We start from the raw sequence: 14894 nt of genomic DNA, 5'->3' as shown, positions 1-14894 counted from the left end.
TCTCCCTCTCTCTCCGATAGGCTAAGACAAACTGATATCACATTGTCGCTCTTCGCTGATTTAAAATCGTCTGCGATCGGTTGTGTCTATCCAGCTCATTCTAAATGTAAACATTCACTGACATGAGCATGGTATACCGTTTGTTTATAAATCCACGTTGGGAGAACAGCTTCGCAAAAGATTTCCGTCTGCATTGGAAATCCAGAACAATTATCACTTTGGTGGTTACAAGTAGATTGTAATTTTGTTCAAAAGAGTGGACCACCCCGATAGGCATATTTCCCGTGATGACAACATACACGCATTAGTCAGAGAGTGTCAGTAACGTGACCTGATGACATTACGTAGTTTGGTTCATACTGATGGAATACTACCCAAGTAACCACAAGCACTAAATCGTAGATCAAAATCAGCTGTATATCGGCAGTGGTAGCAACAGATTTAATGCTTGGCGGTTAGTTGGGTATGCCTGATACACGGAAGCTCCTCCGATCCTTCTTCGCCAGCCATCACGCCACGCTTCCGTCCAGAGATGAATCAAAGAAGAATGTTGCCCGTTCGTTTTTCTAAGCCAAGCCGTATTTTCTTTTCTCTCCTTTTTCTCTTTTTTCCGATTGTGTACGCAACACACACAGGACTGAAGCCTTTCAAATGTCCAATCTGCGAAAAGTGCTTTACGCAGCAGGCAAACATGCTGAAGCATCAGCTGCTTCATACCGGTAATTGTTTTGTGTTTAGCTCTATTTCTCACACACACACTAGATTATTTGTCTTTTTTTGTTTTTATTTTTTCTATCCTCGTTTACAAAACAAACTAATTACAATCAGAGCCTATTCATATTTACAGCTTCTTTTATTCATCTCTTTATGCCTTTTCCACCCCCCCAAATCAACCACGTCCCCAACCATACCCCATTCCCTCTATTGTGCAAAGCGTGGCCCAACCAGAGAGAAACCATGTTAAGTTAGCGATTTTTCTCTCTCTCGATTGTTTCCAGGGCTAAAACCTTACAAATGTCCCGTGTGCCAGAAAGCATTTTCCCAGCACGCCAACATGATCAAACATCAGATGCTGCATACAGGTTTGTGGATATGCCTGCTTGTCCTTAACTCCTATTGTTTCCTTCCGCTCCCTGTAACCATCACCAACATTCCCGTCACCTTAAAACACAACTCTCCCGGCGCCCCCCTCACTTGAGATGGATATGATTATTGCTATCTTTTTCTCTCTCTCTTTTCTTCCGTGTGGTGAACAGGCTTGAAGCCCTACAAATGTCCCGTGTGCCATAAGGCCTTCACCCAACATGCCAACATGGTCAAACATCAGATGCTTCACACTGGTAAATGTCGCGCAGGCCGATGCAAATCACCCTAGCAGTCCCAGTCCCCTTTGAAAAACGTCACTTCCATTCCATCCCATCTTTCCCATCCTATCCTCCAATCCAAGTAGTCTCTGGTGATCGTTGGCGCCTGCATTGATTCGCTATTGTTCTCGTTGCAGGTTTGAAACCGTACAAGTGTCCCGTTTGTGATAAAGCATTTACTCAGCAGGCCAACATGGTCAAGCATCAGATGCTGCATACCGGTAAGTTGTTGTTGACTTTATTTCCTTGAATAAATGATAGAAAATTCTAGTTTGAAGTTTGTTTGCCCTTTGCTTCAAACATAAACAATAGAACCTCGCCAAAAGAATGTACTAATGTGAAACATTCTGTTTCTTCTCCACCCTCCTACCATAACCATTGGCAAACAATGACTTCAAAACCAACAACAACGATCCCCTTCCCACCTTCCCCCTTTTTGCCGTCCTGTTTCTAGGCGTAAAACCTTACAAGTGTTCCACGTGTGGCAAGGCATTTGCACAGCAGGCAAACATGGTCAAGCATCAGATGCTTCATACCGGTAATTCTTAGAACGCTTAAGTTGATAACACCTTCTCGCCCTCTCACAAACACACACGGATCTCCTCTCTCACACACACACTCTCACCTGTGTTAAAAAAGCTACGAAAAGTGAAACCTTTTGTATAAAAATCTCTTTGATTGTTGAAAACAGAAAAATTGTTTGTTTTAATAAAAGCCGTTTTGATAGCAAAAAGTTAAACCTGAAATTTCGATCTCACTTTTCCACTAACATTCTTCACTTGCCTTTTTGTTTTGCTCCTCAAATTAAATTCTTTGTGACTTTTTACCTGTTATCCTGTCATTATTTTTCATCTTTGTTTACATTTTTTCACACATAACCTCCAAAACGAAATGATTTGTAATCAACTGAAAACGAACTTGCAGGGGTGAAACCATACAAATGTCCCACCTGTGGAAAAGCTTTTGCTCAACAGGCGAACATGATGAAGCATCAGATGCTCCACACCGGTAATGTTTTGCATTATTCAAGTTTTATGTTTTGTGTTTTCACCTATCGATTTCTTGAAAGACCTTCTTGCATAACCTCAACAAGTTTTGAAGTTTAGAAATGTCAGATTAAGTAATGTAACTATAGACTGGTGTAACTTTCGCACAATAAATTTTGCTTGAAATATTTTCGTTCGTTAAAAGCAAACGATGCCGTTTAGCTTGCAAATGCCATCGCGACAACACTGGAAAATTAACCTTCAAAACACTACAAAAGCAACGTCAGTCTATAGTTGCAACGTATAACCTTTAAATGTTTGAGACCCAGAAAAAAAAGAAACAATAGCCCAGCGTGAGTTGATCATTAACCTTCCGTCTCTTTACCAATTCAACAGGGTTGAAACCATACAAATGCAACACGTGCGGCAAGGCGTTTGCCCAGCAGGCAAACATGGTTAAACATCAGATGCTTCATACCGGTAACTATTCGTTTTCCAAAATCCAAACGTGTGTGTTAGGCTTAAGCTAGGGCACTCTCTCCTTGAAACGAATAAGCATCAGATTTTGTGTCGACTTGTGTGTTCCGATGTGAGGTTACGGTCTTTCATTGTTCCTTCTCCTTCTCTCTCTTTCTCTCCCCACTGGAAATCCTCTCGCAGGCATTAAACCGTACAAATGCGGCACGTGTGGCAAAGCGTTTGCCCAGCAAGCCAACATGGTCAAACATCAGATGCTTCATACTGGTAATTTGACTGAATCAGTTTTCCCCCTTTGTTCTAGAGGGAACTAATCGAAATTTTCGCCATTTTAGGAGTTAAACCCTACAAATGTTCCGTCTGCGGAAAGGCCTTTGCGCAGCAGGCCAACATGGTCAAGCACCAGATGTTGCACAGTGGTAATTTTGCGCCGATTAGTTTCTCTGGAAAGCTTAGGTTCTAATAGGTTCTTCTTTTCATCCGGTGCCTTCCAGGAATCAAACCGTATAAATGTCCCACTTGTGATAAGGCATTTGCCCAGCAGGCCAACATGGTTAAGCACCAGATGCTGCACACTGGTAAATAGACTTTAATACTCTAGCTCATCGCTCGAAACGACTCTGTAGCGTAAGAAACTGTTTTCTGTTTCACACTGTTCTGTTAACACCTTACCTCTTTCTTCCTCTGTGTCTAATGCTATCACGCCGTCGATGAGCATCAGATCGTGGGTTTCTCAGACTGGAAAAATCTTCAAAATCAAGCAATCACTTTCCAAAGTAGTAGCTTTCTTAACACGTACTCGCTCTCTCGCTCGCTGCTTCACGCACGAACCAAGTTCGATTTGATGCTCATCCGTTTCACGTAGCTTGCAAAATCCACCCGCTCCAGCAGCAATCACTAATCGCTAAACTGTTCTCTAAACCCGTTTAGGCGAAAAACCGTTCAAGTGCAAGAGCTGTGATAAGGCGTTCTCGCAGCGGGCCAACCTGAAGAAGCACGAGATGGTGCACCTCGGCATCCGCCCCCACACCTGTCCGCTGTGCTCCAAGTCGTACTCGCAGTATTCGAACCTGAAGAAGCACCTGCTGGTGCACCAGAAGCAGTCGCTCAAGCAGCAGCAGCAGAACGGGCAGGTCATGGTGTAAGTGTACCTTGCGAACTGATCGGTTTTGGGTTTTTTTTTGCAGGAGGGTGAAGAGCCTCGCGAATGTGATGGCGTCATGTGATGTCCAGCGTGAACGGAAGCTGATCCGGTACTTAACTAACGTGTTTTTCAAGTAACGATTTCGACACGGTACGAGCCCACCTGAAGCAGCATAAGGTGCAGTTCTGCACCCACGGAAAGCGCTGTGAGATACCTCACTGTACAGTTATTCAAAAAGTGTGTCAACTGCTCTGGATCTCACGAAGGTCTTAATCGTAGCTGTCCCAGACGAAATTTCATCGACCTGAAGCAAGCGCTGCGACGAGTTCAAGTAAACCTTTTCGCTGATAATACAGTACTGTTCCAGACGGGATGAATGCCGAACTAGCCAGATTCACCAAAAAATCTGAGATGGAAGAAGCTTCAGCTGAATTTCAACAAAATAAATGGTAGCCCTTCGTGCCTCGCCCCTCTAACTGTGGATGGTGATGAGTTAGATGAGGTGAGCGAGTTCGTGTACTTGGGATTGCTGGTAACCGCCGACAACGACACCAGCAAAGAGATCCGGATTCGTATTTTTGCCGGGAATCGTGCCTACTTCGGATTACGGAAGATCCTCACTTCGGATCGAGTGCAACGTCGCACAATGCGGACGATGTACAAAACACTGATTAGACCGGTAGTCCTCTATGGCCATGAGACCTGGACGATGCGGCAGGTTGACGAACGTGCCCTTGGAGTTTTCGAACGGAAGATGGTACGAACGTTTTACCACAGACAAACAGACGTGACTCTCCATACAGATTATTTTTGAAATCCATCGTCCTTAATCAAACCACCAAATCACGACGACGCCAGCGCTGCCTGGTGAGCGGATGCCGAAGCGCAGCCCAAACATACCAATACAAACCCATTACTGTCATGTGTCATGTCAGTGTATGCGTGAGACAATCAAGCCTTTACAATTGTAAACATCAATAGCTGACCGAAATAATTTTGTTGTTGCTAATCGTCAGTACCCGATGAAAAAAATAAAAATCAACGTCGATGGCTGAAAATGACGGTGGATCAGTTCCGTTTCCAAAAGCAGAACATCATGCGGCAGCACCAGCAACGACGCACTACAACCGCAATGACAGAGATCAAACCACTGGTCCTCCCCGTTGCTTCCAAGTTCTATCGCAGATTCCTCCTCCATCAACAAGATACCCCAGGTCACGAAAACATCAGTAGTGCAAAAGGCCATGGCCGAGAATGCCCCAATCTTGTCCCGCAAAGCCTGGATTGCGATTTACCGTTAGAATTCCAGAATTCCATAAATTTTTGTGTTCTCATTTGCTGCCTGGCACGTGCTCACGCTCAACTTAAAAACAAAAACATGCATCACACACACTGAGAAAAGACGGGCGAGCTGTCACGACAGCAGCGCCATCAGCGCCGGGTGAGTGGATGCCGAAACAAAATTGCTTTTGAAATAACCGTTTTTGGAGGACTATGGTTCGGCACTCGAGTGTCCCGTCTGTTTGTCTGTGGTTCTACGGTGGAGTGCGGCGAAGACGCATGACCCCGAACTGCATGCGTTTCTTGACGAACCGACCATCGCCACCCAGGCGAGGATCGGGAGAACAAGAGCCAGCCTGTCAGACTGCTATTTGACCGCGCCGAACCAGCTGGCGGAACAGGCAGAAAAGCAGGGAAACCGCGCACAAGGTGGGGAGATCAAGTGAATGGTGACATCTGGAAGATTTGTAACCTGGGAAATTGGAGAGTGGCAATGTCGAGAAAGATGGAAGCGTCTTCTTGCTACAGCACGCGTACCTGGTGCGGCGCTATGCTGTTTGTTATGGTATTGTTCCTTCCTTTTAGAATTGAAGTTCAACATTGAAACAGCGAGAAGCAACGATTACAACAAAACAAGAATCCAAGCTATCTTCGACAAGAAGGAAAGAATGCTCCATAAACATTACTCACAACATTAACGACACTAGCAGAAACACTGGTAAAGTTAGGCGTCGATTTTGTCTTCAGCCACCTAAAGTATATCTTGGGCTCAACGAAGGACCACATCAAAACTTTAGGAAAACCGGCCACCTACAAGGTCACCTGCGTTTATGCGATAAGATATACATTGGACAACGACCGATGGAGTAAAAGTGACCTACGACGGATATTGGTGAAGAGCATGTTATGACGGCCGGCCATCTTCATTATCGGTACACTTTGGGTATCACTTTTGGCCGCATATAACATAATCAATAGCGTGGCTCACGGATATATGAAAAAGACAAAAGTGTTTCAATTCGAACGCCTCGCCCGAAGTTTTGAAGCAGTATGGCCCCAGAAGCTAGCCTGAAATTCTGAGCGTATTTGGTTAAATTTTAGTACTTCCACCATTGACTTGAAGTTAGTATGGAACATCTATAAATTTGCTATGGGTAATTTCCACTGTTTTACTTCTTTTTAGAGAAAGTTTCCCAAAACTTTATCAAATTTTCCATTCTTAGGTTTCTTGTAGGTTTGGATCCGGTGAACAACTTTGTAGAACATCGCTAAGCGCTAGGAATTGATCCCGAAAAGATACAGGATATTTTTTGGAGTGTGGAAAAAAAAATTAAAACGTGCTCTAAAAATTCACCTGTATCTTTCCGGGATTAATTCCTAGCGCATTACGATGTTCTACCATGTTGTTCCCCGGATCAACACCTATAATAAACCTAAGAATAGGAAAATTTGATAGGGTTTTGGGAAACTTCCTCTAAGAAGAAGTAAAAAGTGAAAAATAAATAAATTAAATTTATTGATATTCCACAATAACTTCAGGTCATTGGTGAAAGTTCTAAACCTTAACCAAATGCGCTCAAAATTTCAGGCTAGCTTTTGGGGCTGTAGTGCTTCTAAATTCATTTTGAGGCACTCGAAATTGAACACTTTTGTCTTTTTCAATCCCCTGACTCAAGGCGGTTTCAAAAACACCCAAAAAGCAAAAACTGGAAATTTGGTTTATTGGACCTTTCAAAAAAAAAAAAAACTTCAGATGTGTGTGTTTAATAGCATTCTCAATAGAAGCTGCGATCATCGGAATGAAGATGAAGTACGAGAGACACTTCCATGCTACAGAAGCTGTGTATAATACCGGTATCAACACTAGCACCAAAAAAAAAAAAAAAAAAAAAACAATGAACGTACCCCATGAATTACAACTTCTCGAATAAAATGCGATGAAGAGAAAAGTTGATCACAGGCTATTATCGGTGAACACCATAGCCTCGGCATCACCTGCTACGTGCAGGGTTGTTATAAATCGGCAAAGATTTCACGAATTTCGCGCTGCCGAATCGAGGCGAATCAGTATGTGCTAATCTAGTAATTCCTAAAGAAAGTAGAAAAAATCTTGGGACCCAGAGAGCAATTAAGATTTCCGTGAAAATCGTGAAACTGTGACCAGCTCCCGCAATAAAAAAAGAGAGACGGAAGTTAGGAAGACTCGGTCCCAGAAAGGCGTTTAAGAGGCAGTATTTGTAAATATTGCTCGGTTTGTTCTAGAGGTCGTATCGAGGTGCTCCGATTTGGATGAAACTTTCAGCGTTTGTTTGTCTACATATGAGATGAACTCATGCCAAATATGAGCCCTCTACGACAAAGGGAAGTGGGGTAAAACGGGCTTTGAAGTTTGATGTCCAAAAAACCTAAAAAATCTTAAAATTGCTCGCATTTCCGTAAAACTTCATCAATTCCTACTCTCTTAGATGCATTCGAAAGGTCTTTTGAAGCACTTCAAAATGTGCCATAGACATCCAGGATTGGTTCGACTTTTTCTCTTAGCTTTTGCAAATTACTGTCAAAAATGGATTTTTTTAAAACCTTAATATCTTTTTGCAACAGCCTCCAACACCCATACTCCCATAGGTCAAAAGATAGGTAATTACATGGACAAACATTTTACAACGTTAGTTTTTGCCCTGCAGGCCGCCATAGCGGCACTTTTTAGTCTCAATTTTGTCATATTCGGAATCCTCGGACAATTTCACATAAGTTAGAAGTATTGGAGTTGTAAATTTGATTGGGAAAATTGCCATTTAGAATGAATTAAAATATTTTTTAACAATTTGTTGGATTAGGGTGGATTTTCATGGATTTTTCGATGACCGACATCGAAAGCGGCTTTCGATGCTCGTGGTCATATTTGGTCGAAAACTCATATTTTTCGACCAAGTTAAGTGGTAAAATAGTTTAGATTGATTGTTCATGGCAGTACGAACAATAACAACAAATACTAATTGCCGGAAAGCCCCGAAAATGTGATTTTCCGACTTTTGATTTTCGATGCACGAGCATCGTAAGATGACCGACATCGAAAGCATAGTCACTACCATGCTTTGCTAAAATGTCAGTGCATCGTAGTTCGATGCCTGTCCTGTCAGCCATATTGCTGCCGCGACACCATGGACTCAAACCAAGTAACGCTGTGAAATATTTCCGTGAATATTTCAAGCAGGCAAGCGTTTCAAGCGTTTTGTGGCAAACACATGAGATTTTTCCGATGCCAAAATGGTAACAATGGAATCGGCTGATGTTGATGTCGACAAAGTTTTGAAAAGAGGCGATAGGCTACCTCAAATTATTTTAAAGTGGGTTTTACGTTTTCAAATAACAAGAAAGAATTTTGATTTTATTTCACAGCATGAAATGTATGTCATTCAAGGAAAATGTTGATTGCCATCTATGATACGAGTGTTTCCCATAAACATAGAACATTTTTAAACAGTACGCTAGATCAAAGTGTGTACGGTTTACCATGCACGGAAAGTTGAAAACATGGAAAAAATTAGATTTTTTTCATATTTATTTTTATGGAATAAATATTTGATAATTGCATCATAGTTCTGGCTGAAGGTTAGAAGAGTGGGAGAAATTAAGAAGAAAAGCAAGTAAAGAAAAAAAAATAAGGAAATAAAGAAATAAAGTAATAAAGAAATAAAGAAATAAAGAAATAAAGAAATAAAGAAATAAAGAAATAAATAAATAAAGAAATAAAGAAATAAAGAAATAAAGAAATAAAGAAATAAAGAAATAAAGAAAAAAAGAAATAAAGAAATAAAGAAATAAAGAAATAAAGAAATAAAGAAATAAAGAAATAAAGAAATGAATAAATAAAGAAATAAAGAAATAAAGAAATAAAGAAATTGAGAAATTAAGAAATTAAGAAATTAAGAAATTAAGAAATTAAGAAATTAAGAAATTAAGAAACTAAGAAATTAAGAAATTAAGAAATTAAGATATTAAGAAATTAAGAAATTAAGAAATTAAGAAATTAAGAAATTAAGAAATTAAGAAATTAAGAAATTAAGAAATTAAGAAATTAAGAAATTAAGAAATTAAGAAATTAAGAAATTCAGAAATTCAGAAATTCAGAAATTCAGAAATTCACAAATTCACAAATTCACAAATTCAGAAATTCACAAATTCACAAATTCACAAATTCACAAATTCACAAATTCACAAATTCACAAATTCAGAAATTCAGAAATTCAGAAATTCAGAAATTCAGAAATTCAGAAATTCAGAAATTCACAAATTCACAAATTCAGAAATTCAGAAATTCAGAAATTCAGAAATTCAGAAATTCAGAAATTCAGAAATTCAGAAATTCAGAAATTCAGAAATTCAGAAATTCAGAAATTCAGAAATTCAGAAATTCAGAAATTCAGAAATTCAGAAATTCAGAAATTCAGAAATTGAAATTCAGAAATTCAGAAATTCAGAAATTCAGAAATTCAGAAATTCAGAAATTCAGAAATTCAGAAATTCAGAAATTCAGAAATTCAGAAATTCAGAAATTCAGAAATTCAGAAATTCAGAAATTCAGAAATTCAGAAATTCAGAAATTCAGAAATTCAGAAATTCAGAAATTCAGAAATTCAGAAATTCAGAAATTCAGAAATTCAGAAATTCAGAAATTCAGAAATTCAGAAATTCAGAAATTAAGAAATTCAGAAATTAAGAAAAAAATTCAGAATTTCTCAATTTCTAAATTTCTTAATTTTCATATTTTCAGAATTTATTCAATTTAGAAATTCCGAATTTCAAATTTCAGTATTTCAGTATTTCAGAATTTCAGGATATCAGGATTTCTGAATTTCTGAATTTCTTAGTTTCTGAATTTCTGAATTTCTGAATGTCTGAATTTCTGAATTTCTGAATTTCTGAATTTCTGAATTTCTGTATTTCTGAATTTCTGAATTTCTGAATTTCAGAATTTCAGAATTTCAGAATTTCAGAATTTCAATTCACCCCATGTTTGTACAGTTGACTCTCTGGCTGTCAATTTTCTCAATATCAATATGGCTCCATCTATCAATTATTTTCAGTCCTTCAAATAGCATACCTGGAGTTTTTTTGAAAAGGATCGCCTTGAGTCAGGGGTATTCAAAAACAACCAAAAAGCAAAAATGGAAATTTGGTTTATAGGACCTTTTCAAAAAAACTCCAGATACTTTGATTTTTCGTTCATAATTAGATACTTCAAGTTCTCGCCGGTCTTATTTTGGTATATTTTGTTGTGCTCTACTAAATGCTGCCAAACATTGTTAATATTAATATTATTTTGTTCTATCCGGAAATAAATTTAGAATGGTTCTAAATTAAAAGTTCCCTGCATTTGTCTAAAATTTTATCTTTGGTTTTTCCGTTACGTGTTTGCTTTGTGTTGACGTTTCCCAAGCGTTTCTCTCCCATTTTCTACCGTTCCTTCTGAAACGCTTCGGGAAAAATGGCGGTCTGCCCGTTATTTAGGTTTGAGTCAAAGCTAAGTCATAACGCCATCCAAGAGCATCGTAAAAATTTCGATGCTCGTGCTTACGATGTCGTTGCATGATCCATGAAAATCCAGCCTTAGGGGTAAAACAGGTTTTCGCCTACTTGATACAGCATTTGACGTATTAATCACAGGGTGAATAAGATCTATTTCTTTTTTCAAAAATGTTTTATTTATTTTTTTTTTAAATCAAATTTGCAACTCCAATACTACTAACTTACGTGAAATTGTCCGAGGATTCCGAATATGACAAAATTGAGACTAAAAAGTGCCGCTATGGCGGCCTGCAGGTAAAAACTAACGTTGTAAATGTTTGTTCTAAAAAATCGAAAAACTATGAGAAAAACTGGATTTGGCCAAAAAGTTATTTCCGTAGGCTTATAGTCCATGTAATTACCTATCTTTTGACCTATGGGAGTATGGGTGTTGGAGGCTGTTGCAAAAAGATATTAAGGTTTTAATAAAATCCATTTTTGACAGTAATTTGCAAAAGCTAAGAGAAAAAGTCGAACCAATCCTGGATGTCTATGGCATATTTTGAAGTGCTTCAAAAGACCTTTCGAATTTCGCGTAGGAATTGATGAAGTTTTAGGAAATGCGTTAATTTTAAGATTTTTAGGTTTTTGACCTCAAACTTCAAAGCCCGTTTTACCCCACTTCCCTTTGTCGTAGAGGGCTCATATTTGGCATGAGTTCATCTCATGTATAGACAAACAAACGCTGAAAGTTTCATCCAAATCGGAGCACCTCGATACGACCTGTTACACATTGGTGAAAAACTCGCTCTTAAAACCGATACATGAAGATATTCTAGAATCTAGAAGAAAAAAATCACCAAGGAAATTCATACTGTTGAAGCTGGGCGAAAACAATGAATTCTTACTCAATGAGAACAATGCAATTAACACATGATGACATAATCGATCCTATGATTCCTTATGCATATTTCCCGTGATGACAACATACACGCATTAGTCAGAGAGTGTCAGTAATGTGACCTGATGACACTACGTAGTTTGGTTCATACTGATGGAATATGCCTTAAGAATGAATGCACTTACAGTTGTAAGAGGTTGATCAAGTGTTAATTGTGTGTGTTTTTCTCTCTGCCCAGCATCCTCTACAACTGCCAGACGTGCAAGATGCAGTTCGAGAACATCCTCGAGTTTGAGCGGCACACCAAGCAGTGCAACGAGCTGAACAACGGCGCCGCCAACGGAGGCCACGCTCTGAAGCTCGAGCACATCAACATCAAGAGCGAAATCGACATCGACGGCAGTTCGAGCTCGGGCATGACGCAGCACATCACGATCCCGCACAGCCAGTCGCAGCCGCCGATGCACATCCCGTCGGCCATCCTGACCTCGGTGATTTCGTCGTCCTCGGCTAGTGGCATCCACACGTTAAGCACCAGCCACGTCAACCATCACCCGGGTCATCCGCAGCACCCTCAGCAGCAGCACACTCCGCCCGCCGTCGGGCAACATCCTCAACAGCAGCAGCAGCAGCAGCAACAACAACAACAGCAACAGCAGGCTCACCAGCAGCAGCTTCCACCGGTGAGCACCCACCAGCAGCAGCATCCGTCGCTCCAGCAGCAACACAACGGACTGCCCATCCATCTGCAGCAGCAGCTGTCACACCACTTGATATCGTCACACCTGCCGCCCCACCAGGACCACCAGGATCTGCACCACCAGGTCAACTTCCACCATCCCCACATCCCGCACATCTCGAACCTGCCCCACAAGATCCTTTCCCCGCTGTTCCACATTCCGCCGTTCAACAACAACCACAGCACATAATGGAACGCGTCCCGCAAGGGACCAGTGGTGGCACCGGCGGCGTCAGAACCGGCCACTGAACCCAAGGTGGAAACCGACGAACGTCCTTGACGGACTCGTCGGGGCAAAGGTAGGAGCGCCGGCGGCGGCAGCAACAACTCAGTTGATAACTCTAATCAAAACTACACACACACTGTAAGAAATATGATTGATTATGCTTAGGATGAATGTTTGCGAACAACTTGCGGCGGCCGGCGTACTCAGAGAGTACGGCGGGCCGAATATTGAATATTTTTTTTATTAGGATTTTACAGATTCTATGCAAAAGGAAACAAAATATATATGAAGGCCTTCTTTTTTAAGTTTTCCCTCCCGTTTTGTTTTCGTCTTAAAAAAAAAACACACACACAAACACATAAAAACGCAATCAGATGATTGTTATAAGCACCGTTACTTATATTTAGGGAAAGCATGGAGGAGCACGTTGACCAAGTGGAGGAGAAAGAGAGAGTTAAGAAATCATTACAGAAAAAAACTACATTAATCGAAGGGCTTGTGAGAGCGCGCGCGCGTCCTGCTCGTGGTACTCGGTTTTTTGTTCTATACTGCAAAAAAACCGTAAGCGAAAGCGGGCGAGCGCGTCAACCAGTTGTGATATTTGGGTGGAAAGAGGGGAAAGAAAGAGGTGTGTTGCGATAAAAATAAAAAAAAACGCGCATGAAACTGATGTGTCATTGGAAAGTTCTATTCGTTAAAGGTACTCTTTTATTTGGTTTAAAGCATCGTTTTTTGGTAAAAAATGTTTCAAGTGGGTATTGAATTGAAGGATTTTTTGGGTTGATCATAGTTGGCTTTGATGAAAAGTTTTGTTACAGTTTTTATCGCCCTGATCATGTGATCGTAATATCCGTAGTAACAGTTGAACTGTTACGAAACTGGCGAATCTGGGATTGTAAACAAGCAGTCTACCCCTTTTGCTCAAGTGACAGTTCACGTCAAGAACGAGGGGGATAGACTGCTTGTTTAAAATCGCAGATTTGCTCTATTGAACTGTTACTACGGATATTGGAAATGCTTTAAATTTATAAAATAATGAAACAAACAAAAAATTAAAAAAATATTTAAAAATTGAAGTTTTGAAAATTCAATAATTTTTTTTATTTCAGCTCTTGATTAAAATTTTATAATTATAGAATGCGAGCAACATTGATTAACTGGGCTACGTTCTCAGCCCAGTTTCGATTGTTTTTTTGTTTGGATAATGTTTGTTGCTTTCTTACTAATCTGAACAGTTTATCTTTTCGAGTTTTTTTTTGCAAAATAGATTAGAATATTTTTAAGAAGATTATATTACCTCCTTGATTAAAATGACAACCAAAACAACTTTTGATTCGATACACACTTGAACAAAGATATAAAAAATATGGAAAAAAAATATCCTCTTAAATTGATGAACTGTACATAAAACATTGCATATTATTAGCATTAGACTCTTACATACACACACACATATTAGAATACAACCAATTTAGATTTATATCAAAATCATGGGAATCAAGGAAACAAAAACGGAACAGCAAGAAATACTGAGCAAATCAACCATTTTATCAGCACTTTGCATCGGAGTTGCATTTCTGTACACTTTTGAAAGAATCACAGTCCAATAAATCATAACCTAAACCGATTTTTAAAATTGGCCCTTTTGAAATGTTAGTCTGAGTTTGCAAATTTTCAAAATATTATTTTTATAGGGGATCATAAAAATTTGATGGGAGATCAATTTTTTGACTACGAAAATTAAATTATTAGTTTCTGATACATCGGCAAAATAGAATGCTGTTGGTTGACACTAAAAAAAGCTGTATCTCAGAAACTTAAAGACCAATCTTCAATATTTCTCAGACGAGTGCAAGGAAATTTCTCAGCTTTCAGATAAAAATATTTTCAGAATTGGGCACTTTTTTTTATTAAACTCAAAATTTGTTATTTCGTCGTGAAACTACTTACTTTTCCTGTCATTCTTAAATGACAAAAAGACTTTTCAAAATAAATGCTGAAAAGTTCTACTTTTCAGCACTGAAATGTATGCTGAAAGTTCTACTTTTCAGCACTGAAATAGATAGACTTTTCAACATTTGTTTATATTTAAACGATTCATTGACTCAATGCATGGGCATTAGGGTGACAATAAAAAAAAATCGACATCAGAGATACCCTCTGACTCGATTCCTAATGCAAAAATAAGTATCTGTGCCAATTTTGAGCCAAATCGGTTAAGGCTAAGAGCTTGCTTTTCATCGTTGAAGTTTATATGGGGGAAAATCA

General features: G+C 39.3%; 1 protein-coding gene across 10 annotated transcripts in view; it reads left to right on the top strand.

The window, feature by feature from the left end:
* The window catches only part of LOC6050321 (zinc finger protein 883), a 30635-nt gene extending 17699 nt beyond the window's left edge, over positions 1-12936 (top strand). Inside the window, exons 5-16 of one of the 10 annotated variants that reach the window (XM_038259345.1) lie at positions 636-719; positions 999-1082; positions 1257-1340; positions 1502-1585; positions 1819-1902; positions 2289-2372; positions 2747-2830; positions 3011-3094; positions 3163-3246; positions 3322-3405; positions 3758-3968; positions 11900-12936. In XM_038259345.1, coding sequence (XP_038115273.1) covers positions 636-719; positions 999-1082; positions 1257-1340; positions 1502-1585; positions 1819-1902; positions 2289-2372; positions 2747-2830; positions 3011-3094; positions 3163-3246; positions 3322-3405; positions 3758-3968; positions 11900-12590 — 1742 coding nt within the window. In that variant the 3' untranslated portion in view covers positions 12591-12936. The remainder of the gene's footprint in view (positions 1-635; positions 720-998; positions 1083-1256; positions 1341-1501; positions 1586-1818; positions 1903-2288; positions 2373-2746; positions 2831-3010; positions 3095-3162; positions 3247-3321; positions 3406-3757; positions 3969-11899) is intronic. The other 9 variants (XM_038259347.1, XM_038259346.1, XM_038259349.1 and 6 more) reach the window with 9 other exon arrangements.
* The last annotated feature ends 1958 nt before the right edge of the window (positions 12937-14894 follow it).

The sequence above is a fragment of the Culex quinquefasciatus genome, chromosome 3, assembly GCF_015732765.1.
Source record: "Culex quinquefasciatus strain JHB chromosome 3, VPISU_Cqui_1.0_pri_paternal, whole genome shotgun sequence".
In the NCBI taxonomy this organism is placed as follows: Eukaryota; Metazoa; Arthropoda; class Insecta; order Diptera; family Culicidae; genus Culex; species Culex quinquefasciatus.
The sequence above is the reverse complement of the archived record's forward strand: the minus strand, read 5'-3'. Positions and strand labels throughout refer to the sequence as shown.